The sequence below is a fragment of the Vombatus ursinus genome, unplaced genomic scaffold (assembly GCF_900497805.2).
Source record: "Vombatus ursinus unplaced genomic scaffold, bare-nosed wombat genome assembly UNPS02005286.1, whole genome shotgun sequence".
In the NCBI taxonomy this organism is placed as follows: domain Eukaryota; kingdom Metazoa; phylum Chordata; class Mammalia; order Diprotodontia; family Vombatidae; genus Vombatus; species Vombatus ursinus.
This window is the reverse complement of record NW_020945064.1, coordinates 5,606,588-5,630,710: the sequence shown is the minus strand read 5'-3', so window position 1 is coordinate 5,630,710 and position 24,123 is coordinate 5,606,588. Positions and strand designations below refer to the sequence as shown.

General features: G+C 40.7%; 1 protein-coding gene across 3 annotated transcripts in view; it reads right to left on the bottom strand.

Moving 5' to 3' along the window:
- Positions 1–24,123, bottom strand: part of ANKRD11 (ankyrin repeat domain 11) — a 345,404-nt gene that overhangs the window by 23,696 nt on the left and 297,585 nt on the right. For 2 of the 3 annotated variants that reach the window (XM_027847574.1, XM_027847570.1), the window contains 5 exons: positions 10,497–10,667; positions 9,774–9,977; positions 8,210–8,352; positions 7,916–8,063; positions 775–7,460 (listed from right to left, as the gene is read on the bottom strand). In XM_027847574.1, coding sequence (XP_027703375.1) covers positions 775–7,460; positions 7,916–8,063; positions 8,210–8,352; positions 9,774–9,977; positions 10,497–10,667 — 7,352 coding nt within the window. Of the gene's footprint in view, positions 1–774; positions 7,461–7,915; positions 8,064–8,209; positions 8,353–9,773; positions 9,978–10,496; positions 10,668–11,247; positions 11,345–24,123 lie in introns of all 3 variants that reach the window. The other variant, XM_027847580.1, reaches the window with a different exon arrangement.

The following is a 24,123-nucleotide window of genomic DNA, read 5'->3' as shown; positions in this document are numbered from 1 at the left end:
GTGGTTGTGATCCCATGGGACCTACCAATCTTTTCTCTCCTAAGCAGAAGGTACACAATGTGCCAAAGGGAGAAAAGGAAATTTCAGTAGGTGCATCCAATCCAAATACATTTAGAAGGTGAGCTCTTGGTTTTAATGTCCATATTTGCACAAGGGGGAGGGGCAGAGAAGGGAACTAAACAATGGGGGAAACATCTGCATCTTTAAAAAAAAAAATACATGCAAGTTCTTGCTACTGGGGTGGCTGTCTACTACAATAAAATTAATACTACCTTTGGGGAAAAAAGTACATGCAGGAACAAATATCACCTCACTCTATAAGGGTCACCCAGTGAATATCCAGGCCAGGACAATGAAGTCAACTTCATAGAGGACCTCATACAGGTCAGGTGACTGCAGCATCCACCTTATTCATCACATCTACATTGGGAAAGGCTTTGCTACTTCCTAATTGTCAAGAGATTCAATAGCCCTGGAGTACTGATTATAGCTAAGGGGTAAGAGGATGGAACCTCTGTCAGGAAGACAGTAGCTTGAATTCTGCCTCAGATACTTACTAATTGTGGGATCCCAGGCCAGTCATTTAACCTCTTTTCTCAGCTTTAATTTCTAACCGGTAAAATGAGGATAACAACGGTACCTACCTCACAGGGCTGAGATAACAACGGTAAAGTGTTTTGTAAACCTTAAAGTGCTATAAAAATGCCAAATTATTGTTATTAATGTGATTAATTGATGCTGCTACTAGTACCTCTGCACCAGGGAGCAACTTACCACTGGAATGTGAAGCTTGCTGAGAGGCTTGCCGTCCAACAGGTAAGAACCCGTGTAAGTGACGTATTCAGCATAACACTGGGGGGCCTGGGGAGTGATGTAGCAGAGAATTTTCCGCTTTTCCTCAATCTTTTTCCTGATCTGAAGGTATTCAAAATATGGGTTTGACCTATCACTGTGATAGGGTTCAATGTCATCCAGTTTTATAGCATCTACGATGGCTGCCAATGTTTGCTGTATCATTTCCCTCGTTTGCTGGGTAGATGTATTAATTTGCTGCTGCAGCTGTTGGTTGGAGCGTTGGAAACGACGTTTTCGGGGGTGTTGGGCTTGAGAATCATCTTCTTCTGTGACTCGCCCTTTTGCTCTTGTAGAAGGAGTAGAAACTGGTGGAAATTCTTTTTCCGAGGGGGAGGTGTTCTGTTTGTTTTGATTGGCTAGCATCTGAGCACGGTTCCTGGTGATTCGCTGAGGAATTTCTTCTACTTTGGGAGGTTTTGGAACTTCAGGTATCGGTTTGGGTACCGATTCTGTAGCTTCTGGCTGGGCGTTGCCTTGGGGTGGTTCCGCCTGGGAAGAAGCCGTCTGACCTACGGTGCTTCCCACATCTTCTTGAGTGCTGGTACCATCGACACTTGCTTGGCTTAAGTTATTCTCAGCACAACTCTCCAATGTACGGTTTGAGACAAAGGAGCCTTCAGGATTTGTTTCCCTTTCTTGGTCACCCGTCTGAGGAGGAAGTTCAGCAGATGCCACCGGCTGAAAAGAGTGGGGCTCCAATTGTTCAGAAGTCTTCTCCTCGGGGACGCTCCCTGCCTCCGCAGCAGCTTCCACAGAAATGGCTTCTGGCTTTGGTTCCTCAGGTTCTGGCCCTGGCACCACAGGCAGGAGGGCAGCTGCCTGGCTAGAGGGCACCCCCTCCTGCTCATCTGCTGCTAATAAAGAAAGGTTCCCACTGAAGGCTCCTGGGTCTCCAGGATTTGTACTTTCGGAGGCAACAACAGGGCTCTCTCCCACAGGTTCTGCTTCAGTCATTTCAGCACCTGGGACGTCTTTAGTTTGAAGTGGAAGTTCTGGTAAAGAAAAAGGACCCAGATCTAAGTCATCTTCTGCATTTGTGAAAGGGTCAGGCCATGCCACTGGTTCTTCTTGATTTATGACAGAAATGTTATTTTCTAAAAAGTTGTTCTCCAGGGAGCCTAGAGCTTCGACCTGAGTTACTGTTGGTATGCATGTGGATTCTTGAACGATCTCAGGTGTTTCTTCTGGAAGAGGCTTACAGCTAGTAAAGAAGGAGTCTAGCCTAGAAGGGGGCATGTAAGAAGTCTGTTCCTCCGACGTTGTTATTTCTCCTGAAATTGCTTCTTCAGCAACTTCCTTTACATCATTAAGACCTGGTTCAGACACAGACAAGGGGTATGAAATAGGAGAAACTGGGTAAGGAGAATCAGAAGGTATAAACGGCACAGGAGCTGGATGCATGGGATCTGAAGAACAGAAAGGTTTGGGAGACTCTGCATATCTCTGTGGGGATTTAATCAGAAGTTCAGTCCCTACTGCCCAATTTACAGGGGTTTCAGAGGAAGTTCCAATTAAGCTCTGAGTAATAGGTTGCTCCGAGTTTCTGGGAGGGTTTGCCCAGTCTGTATTATCCTCCTCTGAAATAACAGCATTAAAGGGGCCCTCCTCAATCGGCTGCAGATAGCTAGGCTCTGGGGGAATAATAGCAGCAGTGGCTTGTTGGTCTTCTGTGGCATCCAAAGGGATGCCCAGATCGGGGGGAAGGGCACTTTCTATAGATGGGGCCAAAAGCTCATCTCTATGAGAAGGAGAAGATTTTGCCTGCAAACCAGAGAAGACACTTTCAGGAGATGGGGCAACATTTCCAATAGCCGCTGATGTACAATGTAATGTTTCAACTTTAGGTGAAGGAATCCCATAATCTGGAGAATAGTACCCGGGAGACAAACATGGAAACTTTTCTGCAGGAACAGATGGCAAAGGAACCTTTTCTTCCATTAAATGTTGCACTGGCGAATCATAATTTGATGTAGCAGGCACACTCTGCTGTCTGAAAAACTTATCCCCAACAGTGAATTCCTCTTCAGGGGTTCTCCGGATATCCACAGAGATTGAACGATAAAGGTTTGCGGGGAGAGTCCTGGTAGGAGTCTGACCTGGGTTTTCAGGAAGCCCACCAGAAGTATTTGTGTATCTGTCAAAAAAGGATGGTGAGCATGCGTTCATTGACATAGTAGAGACAGGGATAGAATGCTGAGAATCAGCACAGTCAAACATCAGATCAGTGTAATCTTCATTGCTGCACGATGGCGTTCTGGGAGTCTGCATCACCTCCTCATAACTAGGGCAGGAAACCACAGAGGCGGGAGCCGGAACCCCCGTGGGACGACTCTGGTCTGGTCGTGGGGAAGCAGGCAAGATTTCCTTCATGTGAGGACCGGCCAGCCAGTCTTTAGAGTCAGTGCCCACAGCAGGGTGGGGCTTGCTTTCCGCTGACAGCACAGGAGCCAGGGGGCCTAACTCCTTCATCTTTTTCTCTTTAAGCTGAGAGTCCACTCCCAGAGGTTTTTTGGAAGGCAGGTCTAGACTCCTCTTTCTCACCTCCTCTGAGGACTTCGCCTTATCTTTCAGTTTAGGGTCCCCAGACCGGTGCCTCATCTTCTCCATCTGCTTCATCCGTTCTTTGTGCCTCTTGTGACGCTCCTCTATCTCCAGGTCTTTTTGGCACAGCATCCTCTCAAAACTTGTCATCATCAGGTCACCATCTCCCAAGAGTTTTTCTCTGGGTCTGGTATCCTTCTTTCCTGTGTCTTTGGATGGAGGAATTTTATCATTTCCATTACTAATTTTCAATGAGTCAGACTTTTCCTTCTCTTTTAATCTGCTTTCACTAAGCTTGATACTTTCATCTTTTGATTTATCTTTGAAAGCATTCACTTGAGTGCTGTCCTTCTCTTTAGTCACAGACTTCTGCTCATCCTTATGATGCTTAAAAAATCCATCCGTGTGTTTTTCTCTGTGTTTCTCTTTTTCATCTTTCCATTTTTCTCGATGTTTATCTCTTTTCTTCTTCTCTTTAGTTGAACTGATGGAATTTGAAGCATAAACTTTTTCTTTTTCTGATTTCTTGGAAAGTTCCCTCTCAGAATCATTTTTGTCTTTCTTTTCAGTTGAGAAAAATTCAATAGTTTTGTCTAATTCATCTTCTACGTCTGCTTTCATGTTATATGACATGCCAAAAGCATCGCCATCCAGGGAGAAGTCTTTTTCATACTGGGATGATTCTTTTCTACTGTCCTTAAAATCATCACTTTTTTCTTTTTTCTCAGACTTCTCTTTCTTGGCTTTTTCCCTTTCATGACTTTTCTTTGATGAAGATGAGGAATGCCTGTGTCGCTCCTTTTCTTTCAGTTTATCTTGTAGGGAAGGAAAGGGAATAGAATCCTTAAACTTGTCCTCAGCAGGCTCTGTGAATGATGATTCAAGGAGACTGCTCATGCCTGGATCTTGCCCTCTGTCTGTAAAGCTGTCAGACGAGAGCTCACTTATCTTATCATTAGAGTCATCTCTATATTCATTGAGGGCTTCTTCTTCCAACTTCTCCAACAAGCTTTTCTCCATATCGCCCCCTTTTGAAGATTTCCTCTCTTTGGAATGTTCTTTATCTGGCTTTTCTTTATGTTTGTTTTTAACCTTGTCATCAGTAGAGTGTTTCCTTTCAACCTTTTCAGGAATTTTTTGCTTACTTTTCTTTTCTTGGATAGAGTCAACAGAAGTTCTATCTTTTCTATCCTTATATTTTTCAATAGAATCTTTATCTTTCTTCTCTTTGTGTTTTTCAAAGTTTTTTTCTTTTTTATCTTTTCCTCCTTCTGTTAATCCCTTTTCCTTTTTCTTCTCCTTGGATTCTTTATCTTTCTGCTTTTCTCCAGAGTGTTGCTTATCTGAAGAATATTTCCGGTGTTTCTCTGAGGTGTAAGGTTCTTTCTCCTCGTCTTTTTCTTGTACATTCTCCACTCTTGGCACCTCACTGCCAATAGCATCCCCAATTTTGAATCCACCTGTACTATACTCCTCTTTCTCATCTTCACTTTCATCTGTGAAAATATCTGCAATGTACCAGCTTTTATCTTTAGTCTTTTTTTCGTCTCTTTTTTCAGCAAAGTCCTCTGAAATGGTTCCTGAGAAATTTTTGTCTTTCTTTTCTTTAATTTGATCAAGGGAAGCCTTCCTTTCTTTGTCTTTGTTGTGCAAATCCTTGTATTTGTCCTTTGTCTCTTTTTTCTCTTTAAAACATTTATCTGACTCTTTGTCTTTCTGATTTTTTTCAAGGACGGATTTTTCATTTTTTTCTTTGTCTATTTCTTTAGATTTTTCTTTATATTTATCTGATTTCAGCTTCTCTTTTTTGTCCTTATCAGTAGTATCTTTTTTATCCTTTTCTTTCCCTGAATGATGTCTTTCCCAAGTCTCTAGATTTTTTCCAAAATCTGAATCTAATTTGTCCTTAAAAAAATTTTCACAACCATATTCTTTAAGGTCATCTCTGTAGGTTTCCTCTTGTTTAACCTTGGCATCTTTTCTGTCTTTAGAACTATCAAATGAGTCTTTTCTCTCTTTGCAGCTATCACCTACATCTTTTTCTTTTCGGTCTTTAATACCATCTGCAGAATCTTTCCTCCTTTTCTCCTTTTCTGACAAGTAACTGGAAATACTTTTGTGTTTCTCAGTTGGGTCTTTCTTTTTTTCAGAGGTTTTTTCCAAATAGTCTCTGTCTTTCTTTTTAAAGAAACAGTCTTTTTCATTACGTTTTTCATTATATTCTCTCTTTTCTTTACTTTTGTTATCCCTCTTCTTTTCCTTTGTTTCCTCCTTCACTGTTTCCAAGATTAGTTTTGCTACTGAGTCATTTTTTATCTCCCTATAGTCTGTCACTGGGGAATCCCAACTATCTTCTCCTTTGAAATCAAATGATGAGTCAGATAAATCAGAAAACCACCTCTCTTGCTGATCATCAGAAAGGCTGAATTTGCTATCTTCATTCTCTAAAAACTGACTTTTATTACAAAATTCATCAAAACCAGGTTCTTCCCTATAAACTTTTTCTTTTTTAAATTTTTCTTTATCTTCTTTAAAAGGCTTCTCTTTCTCAGATTTGGAAATTTTCTCCTCTTTCATGTCATTTTTCTTTTCTGACTTTGATTGCTTGTCTTTTGATTTTTTCTTTCGTTCCTCCTTGTGAATTCTAAGTTTCTCCTCTTTTGGAGACTTCTCCTTTACTGATTTCTCCTTTTCAGTTTTACTTGATCGGTCTTTCTCCTCTCTGAAAGCTTTACTGAGTTCTTTGTTCCCCTCTTTGACTCTTTTTAGTGATTTCTCTTCTTTGGAGACTTTTATTATCTCATCTTTAAACAACCATTCCTTTTCCTCAGACTTGGTTTTGATTATTTTCTCTTCTTTCTTGAAATGTTCTCTATCATGCTTTAGTACTTTTAATTTGTTTTCAATTGGATTTTCACTATCAACAATTAAGGCCTTATCTGACTTTTGCTTAGAGTCCTCATAATCATAAGGAAAGCTTTTCATTTTAATATCTTGATTGTTTGAACATTGTCCTTTCTCTTTGTTTTTGTGTTTATGTTTTGTTTTATGCTTTTTAACAACTTTCCCCTCTTTATCTAGTTTTGGAATTGCTCCATCCACATTGGAATGGAATGAGTTCTTCTTTTCAGATACAGTATTATGTGGAGTATTTTTCTTTTTGTGTTCCTGTTTCTTTCTAACCGGTTTTAATGATGCCAAGCTGGAGTCTTCAGATGTATAATCAGACTCACTTGTCAGCCTTGTCCTTGTAGAGTCCGATAAGGAACTGACGTCTGACCAAGCTGGAGAAGAAATGGTTTTCCAATTATCTGTTCTCCAATGCTTGGAGTGCTGTTCTGCAAGATTCGAGTTATGTTTCTGGGATGCTAAACTTCCATGAGAAGAAGTGGATGAGGCAGAGAGTGAGCTGAAAAGTGAGGGTTCCTTTAGCACGATAGTGGAGTCCTTGATACAATTGGAACTTTCAACAGAGTCTCTATCATCCTCATCACTCTCCAAATTCTCACTCTCTGACTCTGAAGAGCAAAATTTGTCATTTTTTTTGCCAAATCGAACTTCCTTGCCTTTTGTCTCTTTCTTCCGCTTCTTTTTAACTTTATTTTTCTCTTTCTGTTGCTTGATGTTAGATGACTCTCGTGTCTTGTTACTGGGCAATACAGAATGAGCTGAAAGTCTTAGTTTCTCTCCAGTGCCCACAGTGACACTTGCATCCTCATCATCTGAGGTGTCTGAAAGGATGCGATGGGCAGCTTTCTTTGGTGCAATTGTATTATTTTTAGTATATGTTTTAACTTCCATTTTGGGAATAGATATAAAACTATTTGATTTCGTTTCTTTTCTGTAATCCTTTTTCAGTAAATGCTTGTCATCAACTGGAGGAACTCGATCTTGTTCATCATCCTCATCAAATTCATATTCGTCCTTCACCGGGGTAACTGTTTTTGGTGGCTCCTGATTCTTGGCCTTATGCTTCAGGCCTTTTTCAAATTCAGAGTCCGTGTTATTGCCATCAACTGAGCTGGAAGGTGCGAACGACGGGGCATCTTCTTCTTCTGAACTCTCTGTTAGAAATAAAGAGGGAAAAGAAAAGCATTGGAACAGAGAGGTTAGAAAACAAAACTCTCATTCCCTTCCAAAAAAGAAGGAAAAGCATGCCTTTCTGAAATACTCATATCAATGTAACAATAAAGGAAAACAAGAAGCCTCCTCCCTCCCTCTCTCTGTCCCTCTCTCTCATAGTTATAGCCCACTGTGGGTGAGGCCTGCAGGTACAGTAGGAATGAATTCCCAAGATTTGATAGCCCAAAAGTTGTATAAACTTCAGTGCTTTATGAGGATCATCCCACTGACTGTCTTGAAAGGAAAGACTACTTTGGAAGCCCTAACAGTTTTCTAATCATCACCACAGTAAGCAGCCATAATCTGTGTATATATGATACATATCATATATATAATATATACGAGACATATCAGATATGATACCTACACCCACAAACACACAAAGCCACCTTCTTACCTGTTGAGCTCTCTTCACTGGAGGTATATGTACCCTTCCCCAGTAGGAGATTCACCATAGTTGGAGAATTGGCTACTTTCAAAGGCGTTTCTCCCTTCCTGTTACTCTGATGAGGATTCCCTCCATATCGTAACAATAACTTCACCACCTAGCAAAACAAATAAGTGCAGCTTGCTTTGTCATACTGGCATAGAGCTGTAAACGGGGGATATGCTTGAGATCTGATCATAAATAGGCCATGGCAACAATGTAATCATTCCTTCTCTCATTAATAGAAGCAGTGAGGCCGCTCACCTTGTAGTGACCATTATTGGCCGCGTCATGCAGCGGGGTGTCATCATCCAGCCCCTTGGTGTTGACTTCAGCACCTGCAGCGAGCAACTGCTTTGCAACATCATAGTAACCTCGGTTACATGCCTCATGCAATGCTGTCCAGCCTGGAAAAGGATATGTGACATTTAATACTGGTGGAATGACAGCTGAAAAACAGGCAGGGACATGGGGTCTTTTAGATTTCTATGTCCCAAAGACTTCATCCTTCTCAGCTTTAATGAAAGAACTATATTAACAGAAGACTGTCTCTGAGATAGGACTTGTGTTAACCATTTGGACGATCTCATGACAATCTGGGTAAACAACGTGGGTAGAAATCTGAATTGAATGAACCAACTCTCCAAAAAATCTGGACAGGCACAATAACCCTTGCTAGTGGTATAGGGGAAATTTCTTTCCCTTACAGAAAAGAGTCAGATAATTTAAATTCAGAAGCTGAATTTAATTTTCACCCCAATAAAGACTCATATCTTCAAATAACATAAACAGATTAACAGTTTAAAATTCCATTCTCAGGTACATTTTGGGAACAACAAAAAGGGAGTGCAATTTTATTTAGAAATAACTTCACTTGCCTTTACATGTCTCGTGTAACAATAATTGTAATGACTCTCAGAAAAGTCAAATTACATATATATGTTAATATATGTGACAGTAACAACTCTATTTATACAAGAAAAGATGCCACTACATATGATACACCCTTTTCTAAGCCCTGAAAAGAGAAGTTAGCTCCTCCAAACAAAAAACATTTACGGAATCTCTTTGATGGTCACAAAATATCAGCAATGGAAGGGCCTTTGGAAAAAAACACCATTATCCAACATCCTCATTTTTTATTACTTTTGATCTTCATCTTCCTCTGCTTTCCTCTTGCTACATAAGAATATTATATTAACATAGACAAAAGATGAGTGAAAATTCTTTAATAGGTACACTCTATTTAAGTGAACCTTTCTTGCATTCAATTTTTCCTCCTAAAAATGCAAAAAATATCATACATTCCAGGTATGTACATGAAAATCAGACAGAGAAGTATAAAAACCTGAAGAGTCAGAGTTCAGCTGAGCATGCTGATATAACTTTTTCTTCTCTAAGTACATTTGCTTGTTTGCAAAACGGAACTTTGCTGGATTCACTAAGACACTTTCATGTGAGAATGGCTTTGGAGCTGGAAGAGGCCTTAGAGGCACCTCATCCACACCCAGAATATAAGCTCCATGAAGACAAGCTTTCTGAGTCTCTGTGTCCCCAGCACCAACCATACTGCCTCCAGCCCAGTAGGTGAGAAGTATATGCTCACAGAACTGACCTGAACAAGAGAGGAACCAAAGCCCCGAGAGGTTAAAGAACTCACCTGACATCACGCAATCAGGACTGAACCCCCAGTGCCTCGACTCTCGTCGAGCGCTCAGCTCACCACACTGCCAGCTGCCTCGCGGCTAAGTCGACTCCCATTCCTCCTACGGGTGGGAAGCCTGCCGACGGCGCCAGGGAAAAAGACAACACCACACTGAAGGGTTACCTGCAAAGTCTTTCACGTTGACATCGGCTCCCTCGTTGATGAGCTCCTTGATGCGCCGGGCATCTCCTCTGATGGCAGCTCGATGCAGTCGAGTTTCTCCACGCTCATTTCTCTTATTTACTTTATCTTTGGTTTTGGAGGCAGAGTTAGGAGTTCCCTTCTGACAAACTGTAGACTGAGAGGGATGCTTTGGTGTTGTGTCTACTGCTCAACAAGGAGATCATAGGGAAAAGTTTTACCAGAAAGGAAACCCATAGAGGGAGCTGTTGCAGCATTTCAAACACAAACGGCCTTCCAACACCCCAACCTCTCCCCTGAGGAGCTAGGAAGCCTGTGTGACTGGGGAGGTCAGCATAACGGGCGCTCCATGCTCTAGGAGGCTCAAAGCTTTAAGTGCAAGGCAAATTACTTAGCATTTCTATGGAAACAAGGCACATGGAGATCCAAGACCAAACAGGTTTTTTTTTTCCTTTTTGTTTTTGTGTGGAGAGAAGAAAAAGTTCCATCAGGGCAGGCAATATAATGCGATCTACTATCTCAGATGCAACAGGGACTTAGCCATCTGCTACAGAGGTTGCTTTATCGAATGAAGCCCTGGACCAGAAGGGCTCAGCCTATGGTCAGTGTTGCTCCATGACGTAGAGGCCTGGGCGGCACCCTCCCTAAGGAGCGCTAGGTGCCGTGGCCTAACCTTGCCCACAAAACAATCATTTCACAGCTCACCTGGGCTATTTGCAGACTCCTCTGCTGTCATCTGCATGAGAAGGGCGACCTGCTGGCGCTCTGAGAGTGGATAACCTGCTCTAATTCCAGATAGCCCCATTCCAAACAGTAAACCAGGTTTCCTGGTGGCGGGCTCCTTTTTAATCCTCTTCCGCTCAGGACCCTGCTTTTCTGTGAGGTATGTGAAAGGAAAAAGAAAAGGGAGGGGAAGATTTCATCTGGTGGAAACTTTCACAACCAAAACACTGATTAATTTTTAAGGGAAGAACTAATAGCAGCACTTTCATTCAATCTGACAGCTTAAAGAACAAAAAGAAAGGTCATTGAGTGTTAAAAAAAAAAAAGTCAGAAGCACTGATGCTACCCAAGAATGACTCTCCTGGCATTACTTCTGAAATGTAGAGCAATTTAAATGCCTTACAAATCAGCCAACAAATTCAATGCTAAGACTTCAGCTATCAAACCTTCACCCCACTGTGCCTTGGCAGTAAAACACACAAGGTACAACCTCATTTGCTCTTCTGAGCTTCTCAGTAAACATTTGGGGCCAGAAAAATAATAACATACATGGGGAACTTTGCTTAAAACCATTGGTCTGGGTCAGCTTGCTTGCACGTAAAGCAAGTTTTTAGCCATTAAGTAGAAGTAGCTATTAATGTTTCTCTTCCCCCCTCCCCCCCAAAATAATGCAGAGGTAAAGGGGAAAATAGTTAAAAATAAACAAGTCAAGGCCAACTGGTCAGTACTGTACCTTTCTTCTTGCTTCTAGGAACCTCCATTTCATGCCATGATGCTTCGAGGAGAGTACCAGCCTTGTAGTACCACAACATGGACTGAACTGGAGGCATCTAAAAGCATCAACACAAAGCACTAACAAGATACAATGTAACAGCTCTGAAATGTTTCCATCTCATTCTCTTCATAATAAAGCAAATCCTCGACTTATTGTCTGAACCGTTACAAAATATCCTGTCAATTGGTAGCAAAAACACATTGTGCTTTTCTTCCTCCTCCTTTTTTTTTTTTTAAAAAGGAGTGGGGGGGCGAGAGGGGAAGGAGGGGAAGGAGGATGTAATACCTTCAACTTTATAGATGTTTTCTTCCCTCAGACAATTGTCACTAATCTTTGGCTTTCTGATCAAGGCCACAGCAAAGCCAGAATCTAAAGCACTTTGTAGTTAGCTACAGCCTGGCCTGGCTGGCACTGGACCAGCCTAGCCTGGTTGCAGGTACCTGGCATCTCAGCAGAAATTTGGGCCCTTTAGGTTGATTACTACCAGGCCCCACCATGTCTGTACTCAATCTTGTGGCAGGCCTTTTTAAGACTCCCTGCAGGCAAAGTTACCATAACTAGGAGATTTCTCCTGAAGCTGTTTCTTTGCAACACAGATCTTTAAATTTCTGGAATACATCTTATAGTCAATATGGTCATAGTCTCCATAATTTCTAGTTTCCTTCTGCAGGTACTTTTGAAATGAACACCAGAGACCAACTTTTAAGAGTTATTTGTTTCTCAAAAAGCTTTTGAAATTTAAGAGTGGGAGAAGGGTTACATCCTGGCCTGTTGTATTATTAACAGTTTGAAAAAAGATATATTATTGCTTAAAAGTGATGTGCTCATCTAAATTCAAAAAAAGCCAAACCAACTGTAATGGCTGTAAGGAAAGGTAGGTTGGGGTAGGGGGGAGGCTACTTTAAGAAGTTCCTATTTATAAAATTTTCCTATATGTTTTATATAGATATTCAGGTTCTATGATTATGTCTATAATATTCTAGCTCTTAAAGAAGTCATCCCATCAAAAAGGCTGAATTCTTTAAAAGTATATTAAAAGACAGTGTTTTTGTTTTTGTTTTTTTTTTTTGTCTGTTAAACTGAATCTCTTACTTTGCTGGAAATGTTTACTACTAGATTATATGTTTGGGTTATTTGGGCCCCTAAACACACATATGTAAAGCTAATTTGCTTTATAAATACCTGGCAAGTCTCCCTAAATACTTAGGGCCAAAAAAGTCTGAGGGGAAAGATGGAAAGTTCTTAAAATCAACTACACTAGATTTCATGAAGTCAAAAGAGGAAATAAATTCCAGAAAGGAGGGTCACTGAGAAAACCATTCATTCTCTAATACTGTAGAGTTTAATTTTGATTATTCTGGAGATATACAAGCAAACTTAAAATGGCCAAGCTAGCAAGGCCAGTTCTTTTGTACCTTTTTGACTCTAAAGCCTAGAAAGACTTTATTATGCCTAGATATGGAATTTGTAAACTTATAAATAAAAGATTCCTAAAAAGATGTCCTCTATAGTAGATTATCATAAATTTTTTTTTAGGTCCAAAGGCTAAAGGAGCCCTCATACTTAGAGTAGCAGACTTTCAGTAGTTGTTCTTACCTATTAATTCACTCAGGAATATTTATAGAATGTATCAAAGACTTATAAAAAAGTGGTATGGAAAAACTACTTCCACATTTCAGCTAAACTGTCTAAGACAGTGGGATCAAACAAACAGAAATGGGTGCCACTAAATTGTATAGAAAACCACATACTAGCATTACCTGTGCTCTATTGTACTTTTATTTATTTTGCTAAATATTTCCTAATGACATTTTAATCTGGTTTGTCCCAGCATGGAATCAGAAAAAATCACAACACTGCCAGATGCCTCCTTTTTCTCTCCAAAGGCAAAAATACCCCTAAGCAGTTCAAATTTCAGGATGGCTTAAGATAATATTAATTTAACGCTGGCAATCTAAAGAGTACGTGTTTCTTACACGTGCTTCTCCTATGTCTTCCTGTCTCCCTAATGCCCATTCTGGAAAATTGTAAAGAAGGATTAAGACTGTTGTAGAAATCCATTGCAGATGTCACCTACATGAAACAATGTAACTGTACCCTGCCACACCTACAAACCTATTAACCTTCTGTAAAATATCACCTGAACTCATTTTGCTTAAGGAGGATCTGGCTGATGGACAGAAATAGCACGGCCATTTTCAAAAGTCAGCACTGTTTAAGGGGCTGTACTACCATGCAAAAAAGCACCCAGCCCTCAAGGGACTCAGTCTACAGTACAACGATGGACAAAGGCAAAGTGGAGGTGATCACAAAAGATACCAGCATTAAGAGGGATTGGGAAAAGCTTCCACAAGGTGAGACTTGAAAGGAAACCGGGGAAGCCAGGAGACAGAGATGTGAAGAAGAAAATCCCAGGCATGGGAGACAACCACTGAAACTGGCGGAGAGCAGAGAGACAGAGCATTGTGCGAGAGCACAAAGACACTAGTGTCACTAGATAACAGAATATTTTGTAATTTATTCTGAAAGTAACAGGGAGCAACTGGAATTGACTGAGTAGGAGAGAAGAGGGCGACATGGTCAGACCTGTACTTTAGGAAGATGGAGGATGGACTAGAATGGGGAGAGATCTGAGGCAGGGAGACCAACCAGGAGGCCACAGCAATAATCCATGGGGGAGGGGACAACATCAAGGGAGGACAGTGTCAGGAGAGAGGATGTTACAAAGGCAGAACTGGCAGGACTTGGCAACTGACTGAGTATGTGAGGGAGAGAGGGGAGGTGGAGAGAGAGATTGAGTAGTCAGGAACAGTAACATGCTGTGACCCTGGGTGACTTTGGAGGAAGTAATAATAGTGAAGTTAGGGAGACGTCACCAAGGTAGTATATACCTGGTGTTTCCTGAAATAATGACAGCTGATGGGGCTTTAAAGAGCTTTAACTTTTGCAAGGCTCTCCACAAATTTTATTTTCCAAGTCCTTTATAAACTAGCCACCTCCTATCTTTCCTGTCTTCTTACACCTTAACATTGGTCCCCAAGCATTCTTCATTTGGCCTGCAGACCCTGAGAAAGCCAAGGGGATGGGGTAAGGTTAAGCAAGAGCAGGCAGCCCTGAATTCCCCACAGAGAAGTTTTCTCTTCATAAGCAGATGGCAGCTGAAAATACCCAGGGGCCTTCAGTTCAGTGTCATGGGCAGAGGGTTTCCATGTCAATCAGCATTAGCACACACATGGATAGCTTGGGGATTGGGCTACCCTTTAAGGCTCCAAAGTTAGGTAGGGAGGAAACTTCATCTCCAGAATGTGTCTATATATTATGAACTTCTGTAGCAATTATAATCTTTGGATGGAAAGTCCACTTTGACCCACTATGAACATAACTATCATGATTATGATTCCAGAGTAACTTGAAACCTGAAAAATCTGGCTAAAATCACTAAAAAGTTGATTCCAACTAAAAACGATGTAACAAAAGTATGACATCATGGAAGGCACACACTGAAAATACCCTCGGCCTCTCCCTATAATTGGATGGCTCCTCCCAGAGCCTCCATTTAAGGTCGAGGGTAATTATGTTTCATTCCTTTCTAGTGTTGGTGTGAGATCTAATGAGATACTATTTATCAAATAAAATAATATTTGTAAAGGGATCAACACAGTGCTAGACAAACAGCAGGTACTTAATAAATGTTTGTTTCTTCCCTTTCCTCTAGGTTGAACTCAGAACTTCTCTGAGAACTAAGAATACTAAGGAGCAGGATGATCTGTCCTGGGGGGGTTCTGCTGGAAGCAATGTCCCCTGACCTCTTGTTTGGGTGCAGATACATTACTTCTCCCTCATCTTCCCCTCAACCTTCATGTTAAAGCTGATGATGAAACAGGTCACAAAAGGAGGTCAAAACTAAGCTCAGAGAACTCTGGCCACTAAATCTATTCCAGATCAATAATAAAGTACCCACTGCAACCATCTTGTAACATGTAGCCCATTAACCTCAAAGTCTTTTCCCCTTCCTTCTGCCTATACCTATTAAGATCCTACTTTCAAACACTGCTTTGGCCAGAATTTTGACTGAAGTTCTTATTGAATTTTGTGGCCAAGTTACTATTTTCCTAAATATTCTAACAAAGTCCTCATTTTTGTTTAGCACTATATTCACAGAAGTAACTAAAGCAGAAGATTCCACAGCACTGCTTTCAGCCAATGATACACTGCCACTTACTTGCTCTTGTTTCTTTCAGGCTGGCCCTCTCTTCTAGTCTGCACCCCTTGGTAAATTCTTTTCCCTTTGGTATTCCATTTGCATAGGCTAGAACTCTGAAAACTTATTTGAAGGTACCATCTCTGAAAAATGTGTCTCCCTCTCTTCCGGCGCACATGCGTAGCTGCCATATCTTTACCATCTTCTCTTATGCCTGGCCCTCCAGGAATAGGATACTGAAAGCGTAAGTTCTCCATTTCTTTCTCTGCCTCTTACATTCAGCGACCGAATGCTTCAAATGCTGAATTATTCCCAAAATGATTTTTGTTTTTTTTTAAACAGTTAGATTTTATATATGTTAAATGTATGGACATGTTAAAACTAATCTATTTCACAAAATGGTAATTAAGCCTCAGTATATGGGAAAACTTGGGTAAAAAGTCAAAGGATCAAACTGTTTTTTTTTTTTTTTTAATGAAGGCCCCTCAGAACTTTCCCCCAAAACTCTTTCATCTGCAACCAGAGAGAAGCTTCCAGTTATTTCTAATTCCACAATTCCATGCCAACTGGGGCCTCCTACAATCAATATTACACTTACCTATTACTCCCACTTACCACATAGTATGATTCTTCCTCCCAAGTCAAATTTAGTAGTCATGTATTTGTATGTATATGCATTACCAAATTCTCTGAATACAACTGCAAAAAGATTCTGTTCTGATATGCATATACACCAGGTACATCATTATATAACACATTCATCTCTTGAACTGTATTACTAGGGTAAATGTCTATTTCACCACGGCAATGCCAGTGCTATCCTGGGTCCTAAAAGATCATGTCAGTAAAATATAGGCTCTGGCAAACCAAGTCAAGAAGCATTTATTAAGGTCCTACTATTTGCCAGGCACTGTGCTAAACATGAGCGATGAAGGGGTGGGAGGAACACCGTGGAGGAAGCCTTTGAGCTCCAAAGTTCACAATCTTTAATTCAACACACATTTAACAAGACAGAGAAAATTTCAATATGAATATGGTGGTAGACTACATGCCTACTGGTTGAACATCCATCTGACTAGTTTTGATCAGGCTTACCGCCAAGTTAGCTGCCAAGTGATAAATTGTTTTGGCCAAAGAAGCTCTCAAAGACCATTTATCAAGTTGTGGAGGGGTCGAAATTTGTAAAGCGAAGTATCTACATTAAAAAACAAACAAACAAACAAACAAACCACCCCACAGATTCTTGAAGTACTTAATTGGTGTAAAAAGCCACTGGATAGGAGAAGCTAATCTAGTCTAATCTCTCACTCTAGTTGAGGAAAATGAGATTCAGGGAGTTTAAATGATTTGTCCAATCCAACAAAAGCTGTGAGTGGCAGAGGAGGTACTAGAACACAGGTTTCCTGACTCTGAAGTCTGTGTTCTTTCCTCTGTAAAGAATGATTCCCCAATGGGACCTATAATTCCTTCAAAGCTCAGGAATCCTAAAGCTCAGAGTAAGAGTGAATTTATTATCTGAAGCATAGAACAATGCATTTATATCAAGGGCCATGTACAGCAGAGGCAGCAAAAATTAAAGAAAGCAAAACTGAAGAGAAGCCTGGTCACGTGACTTCTGAAATGGTCCTCTCATTTTGTTGCTTTGCTTAGAAGCCGGCCTCCCTTCCTGTCCCAGCATTCTCTGCTTCTCTTTGCTTGGGCCCAGCCTTTCTCAGAGGTTCACAACCCAAGTACCATCATGCACTCCTCTCACAACCCTTTTGTCTGATCAGCTACCGAGGCCTGTTATCTATACCTCTCCATCCTCTCTTGCCCATGTCCCCTTCTCTCCTCTGACACCACTACCCTGGCCCGTGCCCTGCTTGCCTCATGCCTGGTTGACTGCAATGACTACTGGCAGGTCTGCCTGCCTTAAGTCTCTTGCCAGTGTAGTCCATCCTCCACTCAGCTGTCGAAGTGATCTTCCTAAAATGCTGATCTGACCAGGTCACTCCTCTCTTTAATCAACTCCAGTGGCTCCCTATCAACTCCAGGATCAAATATAAAAAAATCTCTTTGGCCTATGTAGCCCTCCTCCTACCTTTTCAGACTTTTTTTTAAAAAAAATTTTGTTTTTCCCCAGTGAGGCAACTGGGGTTAAGTGACTTGCCCAGAGTCACACAGCTAGTGAATGTTATGTGTCTGAGGCTGGATTTGAACTCAGGTCCTCCTGACTCCAGGGCCGGTACTCTATTCACTGTACCACTTAGCTGCCTCTCTTTCTAGACTTCTTATACCTTACTCTCCTCTACATACTCTGTGGTCCAGTGAAACTGGCCTCCTTGCAATTTCTTACACAAGATACTCCATCTCCTGAGTCCCAGCATTTTTTTGAGGAAGTCCCTAACACATGGGATTCTCTCCCTCATTAACTGTCTCTTGACTTTCTTCAGGTTTCAGAAAAAATCCCAACCCTCTACAAGAAAGTTTTTCCTGATCCCTCTTAATGCCAGTGCCTTCTATGACTATTTCCAGTCTATCCCAACTCTAGTTTTTCACCCATAGTTGCTGCACATTGTCTCCCTGCTAGACTGCAAGTTCCTGGAGAGCTGGGGCTATTTCTTGCTTTTCTTCCTTCTCCTAGTCCTAGCCATAAAATGAATGGAACCTGGTAGACACTTAAAATAAATGATGGTTGACTTGACCAAATACCATGTGCATAGTTGAATGATTCCAAACTTATATGTAAGTTGTTTTTGCATAATCAAATAAATAAGGGTAAAATAGTTTTCAAAAGTCTTAAGTGAAGTTTTGTGCATCAATCACACTGCAGCATCACTTTCAAATCCTACTCCAATTTGTTGTTGGTATTATTGTTGTTTCAAATGTATAAATATATTTTTCTCCAGGCCAGTAATAAATAAATAAAAATTTAAGAATACTGCCCATTTTCAATTGTCCTGCATTAGAGGTATTAAACATCATAAACTCTCTCCTTTAAGATGAATATCATGCGTACAACTTGAGTATTCTTGCCTCATCTTTTCTCTCAAGGGGAGATTACTCACAGATCCACTCTGGCTACTCTAGGTACCAAAGTTTCTTCTTTTTTAGATTTCTCGAGTCTTAAAAGTATGAACGACAACATTTGGCATTTATTTACAGACTGTATTGTCTTACTTGCTATTTTTCATGAGTATTTTTGCATTGTTCCAAATTAATTATAAATTCCCTAAGGCGAAGAAGCCTGTTATCTAATACTATGTATCTCCCCTTAAGATACAGTAGATACAAAATAACAGCTAACTATCTGCCCACATAGCAAAAATTTTTTTCTTTGATCTTTTTTTTCCCATCACTTTCATTAATACAAACTCCTCTGACCCCCAGTCCCCAATCATCCCTTAAATGAAGGAAATAGAGGGGGAGAGGAGAGGAAAGACGCAGTTCAGAAAAACTAACAAACCAGTAGCTGAACCAGTTCATATGTGGTTCCACTCCCAAAGTTCCCACATGTGCAAAGAAGGAGGGTGCTAACTTTTCTCATCTCTTCTTCGGGACCAAAGTTGGTTATTATAAAATATAGAACATGCAATTTTGTGGCTGTTGTTTCCACATATATGGTTATAGTCATTTCCACCTAACTCAATTGATAAAGCATTTTTTTTCCCCTGGTAGACAGTGAGTTCAGCACCAACTAATACCCAAAGAGATAAATTTAATCAAAAGCACTAGGCTGGGAAGTCAGGAAATCTGAGCTTTACTCCTCGCTCAAAGGCTAACATGTTATATGCCTGTACGGAAGGCATTTACCTCTCTGTGAATCAATTTCCTGATGAAGGGGCTGGATTAGCTCAGGGTTCTTAATCTAGGGTCATGAACTTACTTTTAAAATAATTTGATAAATGTAAATATGATACATGTAAATCCTATGTATTTTATTTTATATATTTAAAAAACATTAAACCATAGGGGTTCCACAGGCTTCCTTAGACTGCCAGGAGTCCATGGCACAAAAATGGTTAAAAACAGTTAAGTTTCCCTCTAGGTTTTATATCCTGAGTTTAGCATTATATATTCCTTTTGCTCTGGTCTCTTGATGCATCTCCACTTGTCTTGGGATCTTTATCTTGCTCCTGCCTCAGATACCTGCAGATTTTTCTGTTCTAGAAATTTCCTCACTCTTGCTTGTGTCTCTGTATTTCCTACCCCATGTATTATCTTAGAGACTCCATCTCCTTACTGTCTAAGTATCATGAATTGTTAATGGCCTTAAGAACCAAAGTTCCAGATAATGGCTGGCCAATAAAAACACTGAATTCAGAGGCAGAACACTTGGATTCAAATTCCAATTCTGCTACCTGGGAGACTCTGCCTAAGTTATTTCTCCATTATGGGCTTATCAATAAATGGCTAGAAGATGCTATACCCACTTAACAGCAGAACTAGGTCTTAATTAGCTCAAGTCACAGAAGCAGTCACCTTTTAAACACCTTAAAACAAACAAGCTAGGAAAATGAAAGAAAAAAAATCAAATTGTGTAGTTTAGAAATGTTGGGAATTCTTTAGGTCACAGATATAGGTAATTCATTTGCTCATGTGAGTAAAAGAAAATTAGCCTGTCTGAGCAAAAAGTGATCTGACCAAGTGGAAAAAATGTTTCCTGACTGTTGTGTTATCTGATACAATCTACATCTGGGTCGGCACCACAAGTTTCTCTAATGTGAAGGACAACATGGAATCCCTTTCCCTTTTCTCATTTCCTATGCTTGCAGGTAGAATGTGAATCACAGAAACACTGAAAGAAGCTCACTGAGCCTCTTTGGCCAGGTTAACCTCATGTGTTAAATGAAGGAGTTGGAAGTGAAAGTTTAAACTCTTTTTAAAAAAGTTTTATGGTTTCCTTTAAGATAGTTACTATATTAAAAGTCACAGATTTAAACTGGGAATATGTTTTCCATATGATGCATAAAGGGTAGAGTTCTGCACCTGGAGTAAAAAAAATCCAGGTTCAAATCTTGCCCTTGACACTGCTATATGACCATAGACAAGTCACTTAACAGCTCTCCAAATGAATTTTCTAATCTGTAAAATGTGGGTAACACCTGTTAAGTACCTACCTCACAGAACAGCTGCAGTGTATATTATTATTATTAGTTATTATTATTATTGTTACAGAGATGGCTTTCCAGCTGGCCCAGAAAAAAGCCTGCTTAACCTTTAATGTAGGTGAAACCAACTTGCCTTTCCTTTTGATCCATTCATTGTTAATAGTATACTTAATAGTATACCATGCTCAAATCTGCACATTGTTGAAAACGTTTTTTCCTTGACCTTGCTACCTCCGGAAGCCACTATTCCTTTTCTTCCCTTTGCTGCCAAACTTGTCAAAGCACAGTCTATACTCACTGTCTCACATCCACTCCCTCCTCAAACTCCTTATGCTTATTTATACCCTTACCATTCTACTGAAACTTTTCCTGTCCTTATCTTCTGTGACCTAGGATGACACTGCTGACCACTGAGGCCCTTCCTGAATTCTCCACCACCGCGGTAACTGTGACGCTGCACTCTCCTCATTTAACTTTTTTCTCAACTTATCTCCCTGATGGCCTCTTTCATTCCTGTCATAATCAGTTTTATGAAGAAAATTCCCAAATCTACATTTCTATAGTTGTGACACCTGACTGCCTAGCGTGAAGGGAAGTCAATGATTCAAAACATGCTTTCCTCTTTGGACCTCTGGAGCTGATCTTCTCCTTACCCACTGCATGGCATGGGCAAAATATTCATAGGCATGACTGTTATTCTTAAAACAAATGGGTGCCTGTACTTGGGCAGGGGCAGGGGCAGGGGCAGGGTGAGACAGGACGTGTGAGAGACAAGGCTCCCTCAGGTTCGCAAAGACAGCCACGTGACGTGACCCAGGACAAGCTCTTCTTCCTTTACTGGGACCCTCTTACGGGACATTCTCACCGTGACACCTCTGCTGCATGAAGGCGACACTTGATTCTTGGAGGCAATGCCAAAACACAAGGCCTGGCAGTTCCCACAATACTGGAAAAATTGCAAATTTGGGCTTAGTGACTGACTCTTGCCCAAGATCTAGCCTTGCAAAGTACAAAGAGGCTTGTGCCAAAAGGTCAGCCAAGGGGGAGAAAGAATTCTATATAGCCAGAGAAACTCATGAAACCCTGACTAAGGCACGGAAGGGTGATGTTTACACTGGTAGAGGAAGTACCCACAAGAATGAAATCACGGATCTTTTAAATAATCAAGTATTTACACACAAAAAATTCCCTCATCTTGAATGTTTTCATCCTGATTGAAAATAAAGGTGGCATACCAAATTGTGGCTGTCTTTTGATCTTTGGAAGTGAAAGGGAAATAGACAGAAGCCCACTGAAAGACTAAGTATTTTGAAAATCCATCTAAGTCTCTGCCCAATCTTAAGCTCCAAGGCTCCTCCATGAATGCTGCACCTGCTCTTTTCGGGCTCATGACCTGCCCAGAACAGCTTCTTTCCTGCTGTTCCAGGAGCCTTAGGTGAATGCTCTTCCTTCCTCTTTGTTGCCCTTTAACACCCTTGTACATCCCAAGCTATTTTCCCTAATTAAAAGGGACTGAATTCTAGGCACTCACTCACTGACCCTAATTTAGATATGAAATTAATCAATATGAAGAACCTAATATCAGTCACAGAAGAAACACAGAAACGTTGAAATCACTAGTCTCCACACATGTACATATTTAGTTATAACTGTATTAATACTGCTGTCTTAGATTCTTCCTTCAGATTATCATTTTAAAATGTTGTTCAGTAACTACACCACATTAATATGTGCACCAACAATCACTGCAAAATGCTACTTAATAATAAAGAGGTTTGCTACCACCATAATCAGTAAAGCCACTTTACCTTTTAAAATGCTCACTGCTTAATAAGGGTGGGGGTGGGGGTGGGGGTAAGGAGAGAGAAGGAATCAAACATTCCCAAGGGCACAACAGTGGGAAAAAGCCCAATATGTAAAGTTTGTAAATACATTCTGCTTTACTCTTAATAGAAATGGCTAGATCTAGTATGTCAGCTCAGTCAATCCAACATAGATTAGTGTCACAGAGCTCAGGCTAAGTCTGATTCTCTTTCAGAATTTCCATTAGAGGGGGGAAAAAAAGTACAAAAGTTTGCTTTTCAATTGGGTGAGCTTTGTTAAATATAAATATAAGATTGCTTCCTCTGACATTCCCCTCATTCAAAGCTTGAAAAATATGTCATATGGGAAAAAGGAAAAAAGCCCCTTCTGCCTAGAAAAGCATCTTCTCTGTACCCCCTTATCTTCTGAGGCAAACAACTAGACTCATACTTCCAAACTCCCAGAATTCTAGTGCCACTAATATTTCAGCTTCATCACAGGACACTCTCATTTCTCTGTGGAGGCTAACATCCTCCTCCTTTTTTTATCCTACACTGTCTTCTCACCTCCTTCTCTCTCAGGGCCCTTCCAGTATCTTCACCTGCTCGCAGTGGCAGCTGGCTGCTGAGGCAGCACATAAGCCACTGACAATCCCTAAGGGCCCAAAGAGGGCATCCTTCCCACTCAGACCCCATGAGAATGCCTTAACATTCACCTAGACTCATTTCCAAGATATCATGGACTAAAATAGCCCAGCTGAATGACAGTTGTAAGTTAGGCCTTGTACAAGAGTTTCATCTTTGACTGTCCCAAATTGAGAGAACAAGCCAGCATACAGCCATCAGAGAGCAGTGTTGAGCTGCTGCCTTAGCTATGCTCAGAGAAAATTTTTTGGCTCTGCTACAATTTAGGCTTAAGCATTCCAATATAGATTCATTCAAGCTGGCAAAAAAGCACAGCCTATGTCTTATATAACCTTAAGTGGAAAAAAGCATTTCTGTGTTTTGCAGTGGCAAGAAAATCATCCCCTCCTACCTAAGTGATTTTTGGGCATCACTACCCTACCTGAGTATACATTCCAACTTTACTTTCCATACCAAAAGGCATGGAAAATCAGTGAAAAGATTTTTTTTTCCAAGAAATTTTTGCAGAGCTAAAATTGCTCATTCAAAACAGCTCTAACTTTAACCATGAAGGTACCATTAAGAGTACAGACATTATGATAAGAGGATTCTGTTTAGTCATTTAGAAGCTTAAACCTCACAGAACATTGGGATGAGGGTGGGGGGAGGGGGGATGCGGTGGAATCTTTTCGTTTTTCTATATGTCTCCCTCCCTCCCCTGTCTCCACATAATCATGCTTTTGTTAAAGAAAAAGAGAGAGGGAAAAAATTCACACTGAGCTACGCCAAGTCAAGCCTGAAAGTATACGGTGATGTCTTCCCTCCACAGTCCCCGACTCTTTGCAAAGATGGGTGCATTTTTTTATCTTGATACAATGGAATTATTTCCAATTGATTGAGGTATTGCCTTCCAATAGCAAAAACCACACCCATCCAGGGCTCATTCTGTGTAGTTCTTTTCCATGTCCTCCTATAAAAACGTCCACTGAGGGTCTATCCAGCCCAATGAGGGAGAGGTTTCCTTCCAGGTCATTAAATGTTTCATGAGTACGGCCGCCCGGCATAGCAATCGGGTAATTCATATTCCATCTCATATTCTTGCCACCTGGCTTTTCTG